At 49.6% G+C, this 19,617-nt stretch overlaps 3 protein-coding genes across 3 annotated transcripts in view; 1 reads left to right on the top strand and 2 right to left on the bottom strand.

Annotated features, from left to right (window-relative positions):
- Positions 1 to 19,617, top strand: part of LOC116957256 (uncharacterized) — a 631,244-nt gene that overhangs the window by 230,785 nt on the left and 380,842 nt on the right. The gene's annotated exons all lie outside the window — the stretch shown is intronic.
- On the bottom strand, positions 1,618 to 5,431 carry LOC142906823 (uncharacterized). Its single transcript, XM_076055411.1, has 2 exons — positions 2,428 to 5,431; positions 1,618 to 2,236 (listed from the first exon to the last, which is right to left on the bottom strand). Exon 1 carries the CDS (start codon positions 4,989 to 4,991, stop codon positions 3,156 to 3,158), a length of 1,836 nt encoding a protein of 611 aa, XP_075911526.1. The 5' UTR covers positions 4,992 to 5,431; the 3' UTR covers positions 1,618 to 2,236; positions 2,428 to 3,155.
- On the bottom strand, positions 10,742 to 13,087 carry LOC142906807 (uncharacterized; the record flags this gene model as incomplete). The annotated part of the gene is made up of 1 exon (XM_076055353.1): positions 10,742 to 13,087. A coding segment is annotated over one exon (1,173 nt), but the record flags the coding sequence as incomplete, so codon positions are not given.

Raw genomic sequence — 19,617 nt, 5'->3', positions numbered from 1 at the left:
TGTAGTCGTGGGCCATGAAAGTTGAATTGGCGCATGTTGCTACTGACAGTAGTTGAATACGGTTGGGAAGATGCTGATAGAGACACACACAGAGACTGACAAGAGAGAGGTGGACAGACACAAACAAGAGGAAGACAGAAAGAAAGATACAGAGACGACAGAGACACAGTCAGTGAGAGAGAGAGAGAGACACAGAGGGGAACAGAGACACAGATGGACAGAGATATGTTGAATCGAACAAACTTAACTTGCTCCACTGAAAGAGATTCCTCAATCTTTGCCCATCCCCGGAAGTCGTTCCAGTTTCTATTTATTTCATTGTATGTGGTGTGTACGTGTAAGCAATGTGGGATATCAATGTAGACAGATATGAACAAGATCAGCAGACAAGACGTCTTTCATACTCATTGGTTCTTTGAGTGAAGTCACGCAGGTAGAAAAAATAAAATAAATCACGACGCTTCTATCGCAACACGAGCGGTCGTCCTCAGGTGAAAACATCCAGACATTGTCGCGGCAGAAGTCACGTGAGCTACGGCACGTGACAAAGATAAGGTGACCCCCCCCACCCCCGTGGCTCGCCCTGCTCAGCTGAGCATTGTTTTAATGTGGTGGGCTCACGCGAAATTAATTTCTGGAAGACGAAGGTACTTTCAAAACCCACTGGCTAAACTCTTTTATATAAGTGTTGTGTCCTTAACTAACGACACGTAGATGTCTGGTTGAGGCAACGCGTTTATTATAACTCTTTTGAACTCTGCTCTACACACTACTGTACCACGAAGGAGTACGGCCCCTTCCACTTGATAGCCTACGCGAGTGACAGCCTCCCTTCTATCGCAGCCTGCACACTCCGGGCTCTGCTACACACGGGTCCCTTAGCCCGGCGTTAAGGGAAGACTGGACGACCCGTCCCAGCCAGGGTACGGGAGCTCACCTCTGGTCCGCTACAACCCGGCTCTAACAAGAGCCTCGGTTGAGGGTCCCTGGGTGCTGGTCCAGTCTTCAGGTCTTCGGATGTCTTCAGGCTTGAGTTGGTGAACACTGCCCGGCCGGTCCAGGGGGCCGGGCTTTTAACCCCAGGTCGGGGTCACCCCTCCCCTCCTGAACCACCAACCCCCCCTCCCAGAACCTTCTGGAAGGTCTTATCTTAAGGGGCCTTAGAGACGGGTGGGGGGTCAGGGATGTTATTCTCGGGTCACGGGGGTGGGGGCGGGGGTTTACTTTGGTCGACCCGTACACACCTCACTCTCTCTCGGCTGCCCCCTGTTGACCCGTGAACGTGGTGGCAGGTCAGCTGACAGCGCCTTGTTATGGCGCTTACGCACAACTTCGTGACTAACGCTGCACGTTACGTCGTTTTCATGCAGGGGGCGCTGCAAACCTACGCGCCCCCTGCATGAACGACGGAGGCACAAGGACAGACGTTCGATCGCGTTGGAATCGATCTGCAGACGTCGGTCTTCTCGCACGGCCAGCTCTGTGTCGCCTCATCTCGATCCCGCGATCCCAAACCAGGTGAAAGTCCGCATCGAACCGAACTCCCAGCAAGGCCATCTACTTAACCACGACAGAAAATTCATACCAAATGTCGTTTTCAAATAAGTCTTCCAGATGTAAAATGAGAAGCTTTTAATGAAGAAATACAATTATCAAATTCAAAACAATCAAATTAAAACTGTTTCATTTTAAAACTTCAAAACAGAGCATCGGGAGCTTGCGCGGAGGCGTCGTTCGTGTGCAATTTTTTTCGTGACTTTCCTGGCCCTAGGCTGTAAATGGTTGAGGGGCACCGCAGGCGGTCAGGCTTGCTTCAACCCTTGGTTGTGAACATCCAGACGTTAATCAGGAAGGACCATTTCTTGTCCTAGTTCACCAACATATAAGACGTCATGCAAAATTCTCATGAGTGTTGTTGTGGAGAATGTATCTACTACATGTGCGCTGCCTTGTAACCGAATACAAATCTGTACCTAAAATGCATTTCAAATGTAGTCTCTTAAATTACTTCCTTGGTATGACGCAGATCAGCAGACACATCTTTCATTTATCGATCTCTCCACAAAACAAAGGAATGTTTTACACAAACTATAACTAGCACAGCCTTATGGGAGTGCATTATTGAGTCAGTGCAAGCCACCTGTGGACCCTTATTGGTGTACAGCGTCTCAAGAGCAGCCGGGCTGCTTCAACCGATAGTTATGGACATCCAGACGTTAATAAGCAAGGACCATTTCTCGTCCTTATTCGACAAAATCTACGTCAACACGTAAAACAAAATTATAATTAGTGTTGTAGAGAATGTTTCTCCTCTACGTGTAACTTTTGAGTCGTATGCCTTGTAGCTGATGAATGATCCGAGTGTGCTCCCTATTTCAAAGAATGAGTTGCTCCAGAGGGAGATGCTTCCTGAAAACACAAAAAAACCCTTTGCCCTGTATCACAAGAACAGTGAGTCTCAACCGAGTTACCTGTACAGGTTACTTCCAAAACACACACTTTGTCCTAACATCACTTATTCAATGTTTGACCCTTATAGACAAAATCAGACAAGTATTCATTCTAAATTATTGAGTAATTTTAACAAAATTTTATTACTGCACTGAAATATGCTGCATCAGGTTACATCGTATTTTTAAAAATACGCACCGTCTGCTTAACAGTGTATGTACAACATACTCTTGCGCCATTCAAAACGAGTAGGACATTGCATGCTGGCGTCTGGGTCAAAATGTATCAAATTCTAAACATTACCTACAAACTCCACAAATAAGACGCCACATCAACCATCGCCCCCTACTGACAGGCTCTTGTCCACATGCAGGCCAGTGCAGGGCCACCACCTTGTGCCACACAGGAGCAGCTGCTACTTGGGGGTGCTCTTCGAGTGTTTGAAACGAGATACGACACAAAACTCCGAATTGCCAGCGTCGATTAAGCAAGCACGATATAAATGGAATTATTAGAACCTAGTGAATGCTTAGGAGATTATTGGCTCTCGCTCCTAGTTAGAGATCTACCCCACCCACAGGTCCACAAAGACTGGCCGCTCTTACCCTGCAGGTTGCACCTAGGAATTGAGCGTTCAACTTCACATTCTTGTCATTAAAGGCCTGTGACAAAGGTGCATCTATTGGAGCGACATCGTCTCAAGCTTACACATCTAACGGTTCTCCATTTGACTTTGTATTGTTTTGGAAAAAGTCCACCCACACCTCCACTTCCACAAACTGCTGGGAGTTGCTTCGCTCTGCCTCACAGTCAGAACTCTCCTCCTGCTTCACGTTGCCTCCATCGATGCGAAGGTCCGGTTTTGGAGTTGAATCTTCATCTTCACATTTTACCCTCACTTTTTCACTCTTCACCATCACTTCTTCACATTTCACCATCACCTCTTCATATTTCACCTCGATACCTTTAAAAGTGTCCAAGCTGGGATTTTCTTCCAGTTCTTGTTTCATGAGGGATGGGCTCATTGCGGCACTTTGACTTTCACAAGCTGATTTCAGACTCCACTCCTTGTGGATCTTCCGATGCTTGTGTGTTCTCTGGTGCCTTTGAAGATTTGATGAAACTGCAAACGCCTTCCCACACACACTGCACTTGAAGGGTTTCTCTCCTATGTGAGTTCTATGGTGTGTTACAAGAGTAGATGATTGTGCAAACGCCTTCCCACACACATTGCACTTGAAGGGTTTATCTCCCGTGTGTGTTCTCTGGTGTTTTACAAGACCAGATGAATGTGCAAGCGCCTTCCCACACACACTGTCCTTGAAGGGTTTCTCTCCTGTGTGAGTGCTCTGGTGTGTTACAAGAGTAGTTGAACGTGCAAACGCCTTCCCACACACACTGCACTTGAAGGGTTTCTCTCCTGTGTGAGTTCTCTGGTGTATTACAAGAGTAGATGATTGTGCAAACGCCTTCCCACACACATTGCACTTGAAGGGTTTATCTCCCGTGTGTGTTCTCTGGTGTTTAATAAGACCAGATGAATGTGCAAGCGCCTTCCCACACACACTGCACTTGAAGGGTTTCTCTCCTGTGTGAGTCCTCTGGTGTGTTACAAGAGTAGTTGAACGTGCAAACGCCTTCCCACACACACTGCACTTGAAGGGTTTATCTCCCGTGTGTGTTCTCTGGTGTTTTACAAGAGCAGATGAATCTGAAAACGCCGTCCCACACACACTGCACTTAAAGGCTTTCTCTCCCGTGTGTGTTCTCTGGTGTTTTACAAGACCAGATGAATGTGCAAGCGCCTTCCCACACACACTGCACTTGAAGGGTTTCTCTCCTGTGTGAGTCCTCTGGTGTGTTACAAGAGTATTTGAACGTGCAAACGCCTTCCCACACACACTGCACTTGAAGGGTTTATCTCCCATGTGTGTTCTCTGGTGTATTACAAGAGCAGATGAATCTGAAAACGCCATCCCACACACACTGCACTTAAAGGCTTTCTCTCCCGTGTGTGTTCTCTGGTGTTTGACAAGAGCAGATGAATTTGAAAATGCCATCCCACACACACTGCACTTGAAGGGTTTCTCTCCTGTGTGAGTGCTCTGGTGTGTTACAAGAACAGATGAATGTGCAAACGCCTTCCCACACACACTGCACTTGAAGGGTTTCTCTCCTGTGTGTGTTCTCTGGTGTACATGAAGATGCGTTAACTGTGCAAACGCCTTCCCACACACATTGCACTTGAAGGGTTTATCTCCCGTGTGTGTTCTCTGGTGTTTTACAAGAGCAGATGAACTTGCAAACGCCTTCCCACACACACTGCACTTGAAGGGTTTCTCTCCCGTGTGTGTTCTCTGGTGTTTTACAAGAGTAGATGAATGTGCAAACGCCTTCCCACACACACTGCACTTGAAGGGTTTCTCTCCTGAGTGAGTTCTCTGGTGCCGTGTCAAATGGTCAGGACGATCTGTGCTGTATGCACACCGATCGCATTGTTGAGTTTTTGCACCGAGCCGCGCCGAGTGCCTTTGCTCCATCAGACAAATTCTGCAGAGGAAGCGACAGCTGCAGACAGAAAAAAGAATATCCCCACCATCTACACGTCAGTATCGATGCACAGAGGAATGCAAATATACAGGTACACGTGACTTACATGTCTTTACCTATTCATATATTCATGATATAGTGAAAAAGTGTCCCAAATTCATCACACGGGCTGTTATGGCACACAATGAGAGGGAAAATGGTTATAAACGTACCTAGAAGCCCTAGTATCTTCAAAATGAATGTTAACCCAGAACTCCGAGCACACAATTTCGGCTGTCTGGCATCAAAAGGAATATTTATGAAAACTAAATTCAGCTGACATAGCAAAGGGTGTGGAAAATAATACTATTTGTGTTATGCAGAAATTCATAAATGAATGTTAAATCGCAACTTAGAAGTGTGAACCCAGGCACAGATGTCCTTGAATGCTGGGATGAACAGTTCTGACTTCTCCTGCACGTGTGCTGTGATAACTTCCTGACTCCATTCTTACAAAAAGTTCCAGATGAAAACAAAAATAAACTATTTTGATATAACCTCCGTGTTCAATAGAGTTAATAGACTTTACTGCAAATACAAACTTGACCCTGTCACACACTCAGAGGTGGAGCCAGGATTTTCAGGTAGGGCAGGCAAGCCCTCCAGCAATGAAAAATGATAAGAGTTGTTAGTAAGTAAGGAGTTGTTAGTAAGTAAGGAGTTGTCAGTAAGTAAGGAGATGTTAGTAAGGACTTGTCCTATGCTTTTTATTCGACGCCTGTGATCGGCATCGTGTTCGCTGAAGGTGTTTGCCATCAGGGAAGTCGTGTACTGAATACGCAACGGCACACAATTGTGAATTTGTGTCTGTTTGAAATGTTCAGCAAACTTCCCAACATGCTACAAACTTGAAATTTGTAATGTGGATAGCTTCCAGACTGGACACAATGCACAAAGTATTCAAAAACTACTTTTTTATTTTGGGGGGGTGGGGGAAAAAACCATGGAGTGTGTGGCGTCAACCCGCAACACATATAAGGGAATATGAAATTTGAAATTAATCCAAGACAAGAATCCAAGTCCCGGGCGAAGCCGGGTAGTGAAGCTAGTTACTAATAAACCCCAATGATCCCATCGAAATTAGGGATTTCGATCGGACCGTCGGGGGGGCACGTGCCACCACACCCCCACTGGCACCACCACTGTCACGCACTGGCATGGTGCACAGGTGGTGGTGTGTCCAGACCCACGCCTGGCCACCTTCACATGCTCAGAATTCATGCTTCCTCACTCCACCAAGTAGAGTGAACACCGCCACGCGTCTAGAGGGAACACCGCCACGCGTCTAGAGTGAACACCGCCACGCGTCTAGAGTGAACATCACCACGCTGTTGATGAGCCTCACCTTGTGTTGTGGGCAGGTCGCTTCTGAAAACAAAAGTGGTACAGCAGCTCAAGCGGGCTGGGCCTGGCAAAAAAGAATGAAATAAAAACTGCGTGAATATTTAAAAGAAAAACAAAGTGACAAAGTGGCGAGCCGTGTGAAGACAAATTAAACTTAAGCGAGAGAATTTAAGTAAACGCAATCAGGCGAGGGCAGGAGGCAAGGACCCGCGTGGCTAGGCCCCGCGCTGTAAACTTTCACATGGACATCGCTTCCATGCTCGCTGCTACTCAATTGACATCCCTACGAGAGAGAGAGCGAGGCTCTACCTCGGTAAACAACAACCACCACCACCACTACAACCACCAACACAACAACCACCGCAACAAACACCACCACAACAACAACCACAACAACCACAACCACCACCACAACCACCATAACCACCACAACAAACACCACCACAACAACCACCACAACCACCACAACCACCACCACAACAACCACCACCACAACCACCACCACAACAACCACCACCACAACAACCACCGCAACAACCACCACCACAACAACCACCACCACAACCACCACAACCACCACCACTACAACCACCACAACAACCACCACCACAACAACCACCGCAACAACCACCACCACAACAACCACTACCAGAACCACGACCACAGCAACCACCACAACCACTACAACAACCACCACCACAACAACCACCACAACAACCACCACAACAACCACCACAACAACCACCACAACAACCACAACCTCCACCACACCAACCACAACCACCACCAGAACCACCACCACCAAAACAACCACCACTACAACAACCACAACCACCACAACAACCACCACCACCACAACAACCACCACCACAACCACCACAACCACCACAACAACCACCACCACAACAACCACCACCACAACCACCACCACAACAACCACCACAACAACCACCACAACAACCACCACGACAACCACCACCACAACCACCATCACAACAACAACCACCACCACAACAACCACAACAACCACCACCACAACAACCACAACAAGTAAAACAAAGTGACAAAGTGGCGAGCCGAGTGAAGACAAATTAAACTTAAGCGAGAGAATTGAAGCAAACGCGATCAGGCGAGGGCAGGAGGCAAGGCCCCGCGTGGCTAGGCCCCGTGCTGTAAAGTTCCAACCTGGACATCGCTTCCATGCTCGCTGCTACTCAATTGACATCCCTACGAGAGAGAGCGAGGCTCTACCTCGGTAAACAACAACCACCACCACAACAACCACCACAACAACAACCACAACAACAACAACCACCACAACAACCACCACCACCACAACCGCGATGAGAATGTCTCACCTCGGATTTCAGTGCACGGCGGAGCAGCAGCTTCCTGTTACTTCGTGACGTCACGCAGCAGCAGGAGTTGACATGACGTCACTTGCGGGGTACAAAACACTCCCCTCCCACAATGAGCGGCTCTGTGGGCGTGGGTGCCGAACTCGTCGCAATAAACTCGGGACGGCTTTCATGGATATATTATGTTAATGAGCTGCCAGTCACCGGGAGTAGCTTTGCCCAAACAAGGATTCTAGTTGAACAGATAAGGGAAGTGACCCAGGCAGAGGTGACGTCACGCTCAATGGCGCAGTGGACCGGGTGGGATACTTTGGTGACATGACGTCACTAGCAAGGTACACCTCCCCCTGGCGTTTCACGCCGATGAGGTAATGCTGAGTGGTGACGTCACAGAGCGGGGTTGGAGTTTAAGTTGATTTAGATTCATTTTCCCTTGCTCCCTCCCTTGATCAGAGACCCCTTGGGGTGTGTGAGCTCAGCAACAACTGTGTGTGTGTGTACACTGTGTGTACGTTTACACTGTGTGTGTACACTGTATGTGTGTACACTGTGTGTGTACGTACACTGTGTGTGTGTACGTACACACACAGTGTTTGCACTGTGTGTACACACACTGTGTGTGTGACTGGGCCCCCCACAGTGTGTGTACACACTGTGGGGGGCCCAGTCATCTAAGTCAGTCGACCAATGGCATTTTTTCATCAATTTATTATTTTCACATTTTTTTTCTATTTACGTAACTTTACCGAAAGAACCAAGAATACGGTTGCACATTCTCTATTTATTGCAGAGATTCAAGGTTCAACACCGACAGACACACCTGGCTACCCCAGTAACATTCACCAAAATATGCGCAGTCTGCTTAACGGCAGCTATAAAACATAGCGTTGTATCATTCACAACGCGCAGGTCATTGCATATTTGTGTCACGGTCAAAATTGGGGTAATTCCAAACATTATCCAGAAACTACACAATGGAGATGACGCTTCAATGATCGCCCCCTACCGACAGACTCATGTCCACGTGAAGGCCGGTGCAGGGCCACCTTGTGCCACACAGGGGCAGCTGCCACTTGGGGGGGGGGGGGTCCTTCGCTTGTTTGAGATGAGATTCGATACGAAACACTGAGTTGCCGAGGCAATTAGGCAAGCGATTTATGAGTGCAAATATGATGTTGGTAACGTAGTGAATGCTTGGGAGCTTCATTGTCTCTCGCTCCTGCTGACAGATGTACCCAGCCCACAGCTCCACAGATACCAGCCGCTCCTCCTGTGCAGGTTCAGCTACGTACAGTGCAAAAGAAGTTCCAAATACACACAGAGACTCACACAGAGACCAACAGATTAGCATGGTTGGCTACGTATGGTGCGAAATAAGTTCAACGTACACACAGAGACTCGGAGCAAGTTTGAGTCGCGTGCAGTCGTGGGCCATGAAAGTTGAATTGGCGCATGTTGCTACTGACAGTAGTTGAATACGGTTGGAAAGATGCTGATAGAGACACACACAGAGACTGACAAGAGAAAGGTGGACAGACACAGACAAGAGGAAGACAGAAAGATACAGAGATGACAGAGACACAGTCAGCGAGAGAGAGACACAGAGGGGAACAGAGACACAGATGGACAGAGAGATGTTGAATCGAACAAACTTAACTTGCTCCACTGAAAGAGATTCCTCAATCTTTGCCCATCCCCGGAAGTCGTTCTAGTTTCTATTTATTTCATTGTATGTGGTGTCTACGTGTAAGCAATGTGGGATATCAATGTAGATAGATATGAACAAGATCAGCAGACAAGACGTCTTTCATACTCTTTGGTTCTTTGAGTGAAGTCACGCAGGTAGAAAACATCCAGACATTGTCACGGCAGAAGTCACGTGAGCTACGGCACATGACAAAGATAAGGTGACCCCCCACCCCCGTAGCTATCCCTGCTCAGCTGAGCATTGTTTTAATGCGGTGGGCTCACGCGAGATTGATTTCTGTAAAACGAAGGTACTTTGAAAACCCACTGGCTATACTTTTATATAAGTGTTGTGTCCTTATCTAACCACACGTAGACGTCTGGTTGAGGCAACGCGTTTTTTATAACTCTTTTGAACTCGGCTCTACACACTACTGTACCACGAAGGAGTACGGCCCCTTCCACTTGATAGCCTACGCGAGTGACAGCCTCCCTTCTATCGCAGCCTGCACACTCCGGGCTCTGCTACCCACGGGTCCCTTAGCCCGGCGTTAAGGGAAGACTGGACGACCCGTCCCAGCCAGGGTACGGGAGCTCACCTCTGGTCCGCTACAACCCGGCTCTGGCTAGAGCTCGGGGAGGGTCCCAGGGTGTTCGAGCCACCTCGGTCCGCTACAACCCGACTCTAACAAGAGCCTCGGTTGAGGGTCCCCGGGTGCTGGTCCAGTCTTCAGGTCTTCGGATGTCTTCAGGCTTGAGTTGGTGAACACTGCCCGGCCCGTCCAGAGGGCTGGGCTTTTAACCCCAGGTCGGGGTCTCCACTCCCCTCTTGACCCCCCCCCTCCCAGAACCTTTTGGAAGGTCTTATCTTAAGGGGCCTTGGGGACGGGTGGGGGGTCAGGGGTGTTAGTCTCCGGTCACGGGGATGGCGGGGGTTTAACCTTTGGTCGACCTCTACGGACCTCGCTCTCTCTCTCGGCTGCCCCCTGTTGAACTGTGAACGTGGTGGCAGGTCAGCTTACAGCGCCTTGTTGTGGCGCTTACGCACAACTTCGTGACTAACGCTGCACGTTCCGTCGTTTTCATGCAGGGGGAGCTGCAAACCTACGCGCCCCCTGTATGAACGACGGAGGCGCAAGGACAAACGTTCGATCGAGTTGGAATCGATCAGCAGACGGCGGTCTTCTCGCACGGCCAGCTCTGTGTCGCCTCATTTCGATCCCATGATCCCAACCAGGTGAAAGTCCGCATCGAACCGAACCCCCGGCAAGGCCATCTACTTAACGACGAGAGAAAATTCACACCAAATATCGTTTTCAATGAATAAGCTTTTAATTAAGAAATACAATTATCTAATTCAAAACATAATACAATTCAAAGTTTCATTTTCAAACTTCAAAACGGAGCATCGGGAGCTTGCGTGGAGGCGTCGTTCGTGTGCAATTTTTTTCGTGACTTTCCTGGCCTAAGGCCGTAAATGGTTGTGAGGGGCGCCGTAGGCGGTCAGGCTTGCTTCAACCCTTCGTTGTGAACATCCAGACGTTAATCAACAAGAACCATTTATCGTCCTAATTCGACAAAAACTACGTCAACACGTAATACAAAATTATAATTCGTGTTGTAGAGAATGTATCTCCTCTACGTGTAACTTTTGAGTGGTATGCCTTGTAACTGATTAATGATCCGAGTGTGCTCCCTATTTCAAAGACAATGAGTTGCTCCAGAGGGAGATGCTTCCTGAAAACACAAAAGTACCCTTTGACCTGTATCACAAGAACAATGAGTCTCACCTGAGTTCTGTACAGGTTACTTCCAAACACACACTTTGTCCTAACATCACTTATTTAATGTTTGACCTTTATAGACAAAATGTTACATGTATGCACACAATCAAACAAGTATTCATTCTAAATTAGAGTCATTTTAACAAAATTGTATTACTGTAGTGAAATATACTGCACCAGGTTAAATCGCATGAACAAGAAGCTATGTAAAAAATACGCTTAACAGTGTATGTACAACATACTATTGCACAATTCAAAACGAGTAGGCCATTGCATGCTGGCGTCTGGGTCAAAATTGATCAAATTCTAAACATTACCTACAAACTCCACAACTGAGATGCCACATCAACAATCGCTCCCTACTGACAGGCTCTTGTCCACATGCAGGCCGGTGCAGGGCCACACAGGGGCAGCTGCTACTTGGGGGTGCTCTTCCGAGTGTTTCAAACGAGATACGATACAAAACTCCGAATTGCCAGAGGCGATTAAGCAAGCACCATATAAATGGAATTAATAGAACATAGTGAATGCTTGGGAGCTTATTGGTTCTCGCTCCTGGTTAGAGATCTACCCAACCCACAGGTTCACAAAGACTGGCCGCTCTTACCCTGCAGGTTGAACCTAGGAATTGTGTTCAACTTCATTCTTATCATTAAAGGCCTGTGCCAAAGGTGCATCCATTGGAGCGACATCGTCTCAAGCTTACACATCTACCGGGTCTCCATTTGACTTTGTATTGTCTCGGAGGAAGTCCACCCACACCTCCACTTCCACAAACTGCTGGGAGTTGCCTCGCTCTGCCTCACAGTCAGAATTCTCCTCCCGCTTCACGTTGCCTCCATTGATGTGAAGGTCCGACTTTGGAGTTGAATCTTCATCTTCACATTTTACCTTCACTCCTTCGCTCTTCACCATCACTTCACATTTTACCTTCACTTCTTCGCTCTTCACCATCACTTCTTCACATTTCACCTTCACCTCTTCATATTTCACCTCGATACCTTTAAAAGTGTCCAAGCTGGGATTTTCTTCCGTATCTTGTTTCATCAAGGATGGGCTCATTGCGGTACTTTGACTTTCACAAGCTGATTTCAGACTCCTCTCCTTGTGGATCTTCTGATGCGTGTGTGTTCTCTGGTGTACATGAAGATTTGATGACTTTGCAAACGCCTTCCCACACACACTGCACTTGAAGGGTTTCTCTCCCGTGTGTGTTCTCTGGTGTTCTACAAGAGTAGATGAACGTGCAAACGCCTTCCCACACACACTGCGCTTGAAGGGTTTCTCTCCCGTGTGTGTTCTCTGGTGTGTTACAAGAGGAGATGAATTTGAAAACGCCTTCCCACACACACTGCACTTGAAGGGTTTATCTCCTGTGTGAGTTCTCTGGTGTGTTACAAGAGTAGATGAATCTGAAAACACCTTCCCACACACACTGCACTTGAAGGGTTTATCTCCTGTGTGTGTTCTCTGGTGTGTTACAAGAGTAGATGAACGTGCAAACGCCTTCCCACACACACTGCACTTGAAGTGTTTCTCTCCCGTGTGTCTTCTCTCGTGTGGTACAAGAGCAGATGAATCTGCAAACGCCTTCCCACACACACTGCACTTGAAGGGTTTCTCTCCTGTGTGTGTTCTCTGGTGTGGTACACGATCAGATGAAACAACAACCACCACCACAACCAACACCACAATAACCACAACAACCACCACAATAACCACAACCACCACCACAACAACTACCACCACAATAACCACAACAACCACCACCACAACAACCACCACAACAACCACAACCACCACCACAACAACCACCACAACCACCACCACAATAACCACCACCAGAACCACCACCACAACAACCACCACCACAACCACCACCACAACAACCACCACCACAACAACCACAACCACCACAACCACCACCAAAACCACAACCACCACAACAACCACCACAACCACCACCACCAAAACCACAACCACCACCACAACAACCACCACAACAACCACCACCACAACCACCACCACCAAAACCACAACAACCACCACAACAACCACCACAACAACAACCACCACAACAACCACCACAACAACCACCACAACCACAAACACCACCACAACCACCACCAATAGAACAACCACCACAACCACCACCACTGCAACAACCACCACAACAACCACAACCACCACCACAACAACAACCATCACCATAACCACCACTGCAACAACCACCATAACAACCACAACCACCATAACAACCACAACCACCACAACAACCACCACCACAACAACCACTACCACAACAACCACCACAACCACCACAACAACCACCACCACAATAACCACAACAACCACCACAACAACCACCACCACAACAACCACAACCACCACCACAACAAACACCACAACCACCAAAACCACAACAACCACCACCACAATAACCACAACAACCACCACCACAACCACCACAAAAACCACCACCACAACAACCACCACAACCACTACCTCAACCACCACAACAACCACCACCACAACAACCACAACAACCACTACAAACACCACCACAACCACAAACACCACCACAACAACCACAACAACCACCACCACAACCACAACAACCACCACAACAACCACCACAATAACCACAACAACCACCACCACAACAACCACCACCAAAACCACAACAACCACCACAACCACCACCACCACAACAACCACCACCACAACCACCACCAATAGAACAACCACCACAACCACCACCACTGCAACAACCACAACAACCACCACCACCACAACCACCACCAAAACCACAACAACCACCACAACCACCACCACAACAAAAACCACAACCACCACCACAACAACCACCACAACAAGTAAAACAACTACCACCACAACAACCACCACAACAACAACAACCACCACAACCACCACCACCACCAAAACCACAACCACCACCACAACCACCACCACCACAACCACCACCACAACAACCACCACCATAACAACAACCACAACAACCACCACCACAACCACCACCACCACAACCACCACCACAACCACCACCACAACCACAACAACCACCACAACAAGTAAAACAAAGTGACAAAGTGGCGAGCCGAGTGAAGACAAATTAAACTTAAGCGAGAGAATTGAAGCAAACGCGGTCAGGCGAGGGCAGGAGGCAAGGCCCCACGTGGCTAGGCCTCGTGCTGTAAAGTTCCAACCTGGACATCGCTTCCATACTCGCTGCTACTCAATTGACATCCCTACGAGAGAGAGCGAGGCTCTACCTCGGTAAACGACAACCACCACCACAACAACAACCACCACCACCACAACCGCCACCACAACAACCACCACAACCACCACCACAACCACCACCACCACAACAACCACCAATAGAACAACCACCACAACCACCACCACTGCAACAACCACCACCACAAAAACCACCACAACAACCACCACCACAACAACCACTACCACCACAACAACCACCACAATAACCACCACAACCACCACCACAACAACCACCACAACCACCACCAACAAAACCACAACAACCACCACCACAACAACCACCACCACAACAACCACCACCACAACCACCACCACAACCACCACCACCAAAACCACAACAACCACCACAACAACCACAACAACCACCACCACCAAAACCACCACCACAACAACCACCACCACAACAACAACCACCACAACAACCACAACAAGTAAAACAAAGTGACAAAGTGGCGAGCCGAGTGAAGACAAATTAAACTTAAGCGAGAGAATTGAAGCAAACGCGATCAGGTGAGGGCAGGAGGCAAGGCCCCGCGTGGCTAGGCCCCGTGCTGTAAAGTTCCAACCTGGACATCGCTTCCATGCTCGCTGCTACTCAATTGACATCCCTACGAGAGAGAGCGAGGCTCTACCTCGGTAAACAACCACCACCACAACCACCACCACCACAACCACCACAACAACAACCACCACCACAACCGCGATGAGAATTTCTCACCTCGGATTTCAGTGCACGGCGGAGCAGCAGCTTCCTGTTATTTCGTGACGTCATACAGCAGCAGGAGTTGACATGACGTCACTTGCGGGGTACAAAACACTCCCCTCCCACAATGAGCGGCTCTGTAACTTAAATAAATTATGTTAATGAGCCTGGCCCATACGTTAAGGGATGGGCGTGGGTGCCGATCTCGTCGCAATAATCTCGCGACGGCTTTCATGAATATATTATGTTAATGAGCCGCCAGTCCCTTGGAGTAGCTTTGTCCAAATAAGGATTCTACTTGAACAGATAAGGGAAGTGACCCAGGCAGAGGTGACGCCACGCTCAAGGGCGCGGTGGACGGGGTGGGGTGAATACCTTGGTGACATGACGTCACTAGCGAGGTACACCTCCCCCTGGCGTTTCACGCCGATGAGGTAATGCTGAGTGGTGACGTCACAGAGCGGGGTTTGAGTTTAAGTTGATTTAAATTAATTTTCCATTGCTCCCTCCCTTGATCAGAGACCCCTTGGATGTGTGAGCTCAGCAACAACTGTGTGTGTTTGTACACTGTGTGTGCGTACGCACACAGTTGTTGCACACACAGTGTGTGCGTGTACGCGTACACACTGTGTACACAGTTTGTGTGTGTGTACACACACACACAGTGTGTGTGTACACACTGTGTGTGTGTGGGGGCCAAGCCTCCACGCAGATTGAGGCGAGCCTAGTGGAGGTGCATTCTATTTTGACTTTAAACTTTTGTGACTGCAGGAATTAATATTCTTGGTTCTTTCGGTAAAGTCAGGTAGATTAAAAAACATGTTTCATTAAAGAAAAAACTTAAATGAAATGACAATTTAAATAATAAAAATAAACACATTTTTTCTTTATTATTATTTTCTATTTACATGACTTTAATCAGAAAGGGTTTAAATCAGAAAGGGTTTTATTCGCCATGAAAGTTCGCACAGACAAGGAATTTACATTCAACATATAGGAATCTTAAATCTTAAATAAGTGGTATATGTCTAACTATACTAAAGGTACAAAGTCTAACTAACACTAAGGGGCTAAAGTATGTAAAATGTTGAATAAATTTTGAATATAAAGTAGTGATAAGATACAATATAAAAATACAAAAAATTCAAATAGGGTAACATAGTGTAAATATGGCAAGGTGTCATTTTGTAGATAAAATGTTAAAGTCAGTGTAAGCCCTTGGCCTTGTTGAAGAGGCCAGCAGCGGATGGGAAGAAACTGTTTTTGTGGCGTGTGGTTTTGGTCCTGATGGACCGCAGCCTTCTGTCGGAGTTGAGTAGCTGGAACAGAGAAGTGTCCAGGGTGGGAGGAATCGGCCACAAATCTTCCTCGCTCGCCTCATGCTCCTCGAGGTGGGCAGGTCCTCGAGGGTTGGTAGATTGTGTGGTGCCACCGCAGCGGAGCAGCTCGATCGGCGCTACCCCCTCCACGTGCCCCCCCCACACCCACCCCATGAATGCATGCCCCACTAAACACTCGCATGCACCCCCGTAGGGTCTCGAGGAGGGATCACCTGGTACGATGGGTTTTCACCCGAGAACTCCACTAGCAGGGACGTTCCACGGTTTCCCCGGACCAGGAAATTGGCTGAGCCCCCCAGACCGGATTACATGGTGGCCCTCCCAAAAAGGGGGCGTAGAGCTTTACAGGCCGGCCGCGATGAAGCATTCACAACACGCAGGGGATGGGAACTTCAGCCAGCACCCAGCGGCAGGGTAAACAGTGGGGTGGGAAGGGAAAGCCCCCAGGCAGATAAGAGTTTACTTAAGTGGGAGGGGGCAAGGGGATTATCGATGAGCCACCGGCGAAGAATGCAGGCACAGAGACAATGGGAAGGAGGGGGGGGGGGATGACGCGACCCCCCCCCCACAACGGCCAGAGCGCTCAAAATGGCCGCAAGAGGATTCGATTGAATGCTCAGGATGACGTCATATGACCCGGGGGTTAACGGGCGTTGGGGACATAAGGGGGGCAGGAGGGAGAATTGGGTCAGAGTCCTTCTGGAGCGATGGGAGTGTGGATGATACGCTGCAGTCTGCTCTTGTCCTTGGCAGTGGCAGCAGCGGTTATGGAGGAGGTGAGGATGGATTCAATGATCGCTGTATAGAAGTGCACCATTATTGTCTTAGGCAGGTTGAATTTCTTCAGCTGCCGTAGGAAGTACATCCTCTGTTGAGCTCTCTTGGTGAGGGGGCTGATGTTCAGTTCCCACTTGAGGTCTCGGGAGAGAATAGTGCCCAGGAAGCGGAAGGACTCCACAGGTTTGACTGGGGAGTCGTACAGGGTAATGGGGGTGAGTGGGGCTGTATTCTTCCTGAAGTCCACAACCATCTCAACTGTATTTTTGGTTCTTTCGGTAAAGTCACCACGAAGATAGGGAAAAAATAAAATAATAAAAATATAAAACAATAAAATTGTCACGACGTTTCGACTGCAACACAAGCAATCATCATCAGGTGTGAAAACCACAGCAAGAAAATTTGAAAAAAGTCGCGGTTTTCATTGTTTCCCTTCTACGTGGTGAATTTACCGAAAGAACCAAGAATATGAATTGTTGGGGTGGCTGCCCCCCGTCTCCCCATTCTCCCGTGACCCCCCACTCGTCTCTTCTCCCCCCCTCGCTGCTGCCCCTCGTGGCATGATTTAAATGGCTGTACTAACCACCTTGCGAATACGCCGCGGTGCCCCTCTCGTCCACGCTAACCACGAGCTGCAGGTGAAAACTCAGGGGCAGGTGACCCCCCCACGAGACCCTACGTGAGTGCGTGTGTGCGTTCACGTGGAGGGTGGTGGGGGAAGCCCTGCGACGGCAGCCTGGTGGCTTCTCTGCCGCAGCACCCCCGTTGCAGGCACGGCTCCCACGGAGCGACTTCGCTGTCGTGGCACCACAGTTCCAACGACTGCAAGAAGCCCATCTCAAGCTCAAGCCGCGTAAGTGTCATATTGCGCAGTGCGAGGTTGGGTACCTCGGACACCGCGTCAGCGAGGCAGGGGTGCGCACCGACCAGGAGAAGGTACGCGCCGTAGTGGAATGGCCAAGACTGAGGAACCTGACGGAGATCAGGTCGTTTTTGGGGCTAGCCACTTATTGTCGTCGATTTGTGAAGGGATTCGGCGAGATTGCACGCCCCCTCACCAAACTCAGTTCCCCTAAGAACCCCTATCAGTGGACGGAGGACCACCTCGCCCATACCTCCCACCCTGGCTTTCCCTTACTTTTCCACCGATTTTATTTTGGACACTGACGCCTGCAGCAGTGGGCTGGGCGCGGTGTTGTCATAGGTGCAGGATGGGATAGAGCGGGTCATCGCATACGCTAGCCGGACCCTGAGCGGGGCCGAGCTGAATTATTGCGTGACCCGTCAGGAACTGTATGCCGTGATTTTCACGTGTAAGCAGTTCCGGCCGTATCTGTACGGCAGGAAATGTCGCGTGCGAACTGACCATTATGCTCTGCAGTTCCTCCTCACATTCAAGGAACCGTGGGGGGAAGATGGCCCGGTGGCTGATGCAGCTGCAGGAGTATAACCTGCAGATCGAGTACAGGGCAGGGCGGACGCACGCAAATGCGGACGCCTTGTCAAGGCGACCCGCGGTGTGCGCCGTGACGAGGGCGGAGGAGGCCTGCCTGTACTTCACGGGGGGACGCTGCCGACAGGCAACGGCCCCCATGGAGCGCCCTGAGACTAACCCCCCTCCGCTGAGAGAAAGTGCCGTGTGTGCCACGGAGGTCCCTGCAGAAGGAGCCAGGGACCCAGTGGACCGCCCGGCGGGCACGGGGCCCACATCCCGGGGCCCGACGGGCCGCTCCGCCTCACCCGGTCAGATCCAAGAGGACGTCGGCTGTGCGTTCCCGGGCCTGGATCATGAGCAGCTGAGACAGGCCCAGTGGCGGGACCCGGACCTGGCGGCGGTGGAGGCAGCCCTGCGGGAGGAAAAGGTCGCCCTGCAGGGGCCCTGGAATGGTTTGTATGCCCGGTTGCGTGTAGAGAACGGAGTGGTGCGGGAACTAACCGAAGCCGGGCAGCTGGGGTGCATCTGTGTTCCCGCCCAGGTGCGGCCCCAGCTGCTACGGTTGGTGCATGATCACCCGCTAGCGGGCCATGATGGGGAACGGCGCACTCGGGAGACCCTGCGTGGCCAGTATCTCTAGCCCAAACTGGCACAAGATGTGGCCACCTGGGTACAGGGCTGCCGCGCTTGTCAGCAGTGTGGGCAGAAACCGGTGCAGTATCAGGTGTCCCTGAGTCCGATCCGTGTCAGACGGGTGAACCAGCTAGTTGGGATCGACCTACAGGGGCCATTCCCACGATTACACCGAGGCAACCGGTATATCCTCGTGGCGGTGGAGTATTTCACG

This window comes from Petromyzon marinus, chromosome 71 (assembly GCF_048934315.1).
Source record: "Petromyzon marinus isolate PM22_M1 ecotype Great Lakes invasive population chromosome 71, UKy_Petmar_22M1.pri1.0, whole genome shotgun sequence".
Classification (NCBI taxonomy): domain Eukaryota; kingdom Metazoa; phylum Chordata; class Hyperoartia; order Petromyzontiformes; family Petromyzontidae; genus Petromyzon; species Petromyzon marinus.
The sequence above is the reverse complement of the archived record's forward strand: the minus strand, read 5'-3'. Positions and strand labels throughout refer to the sequence as shown.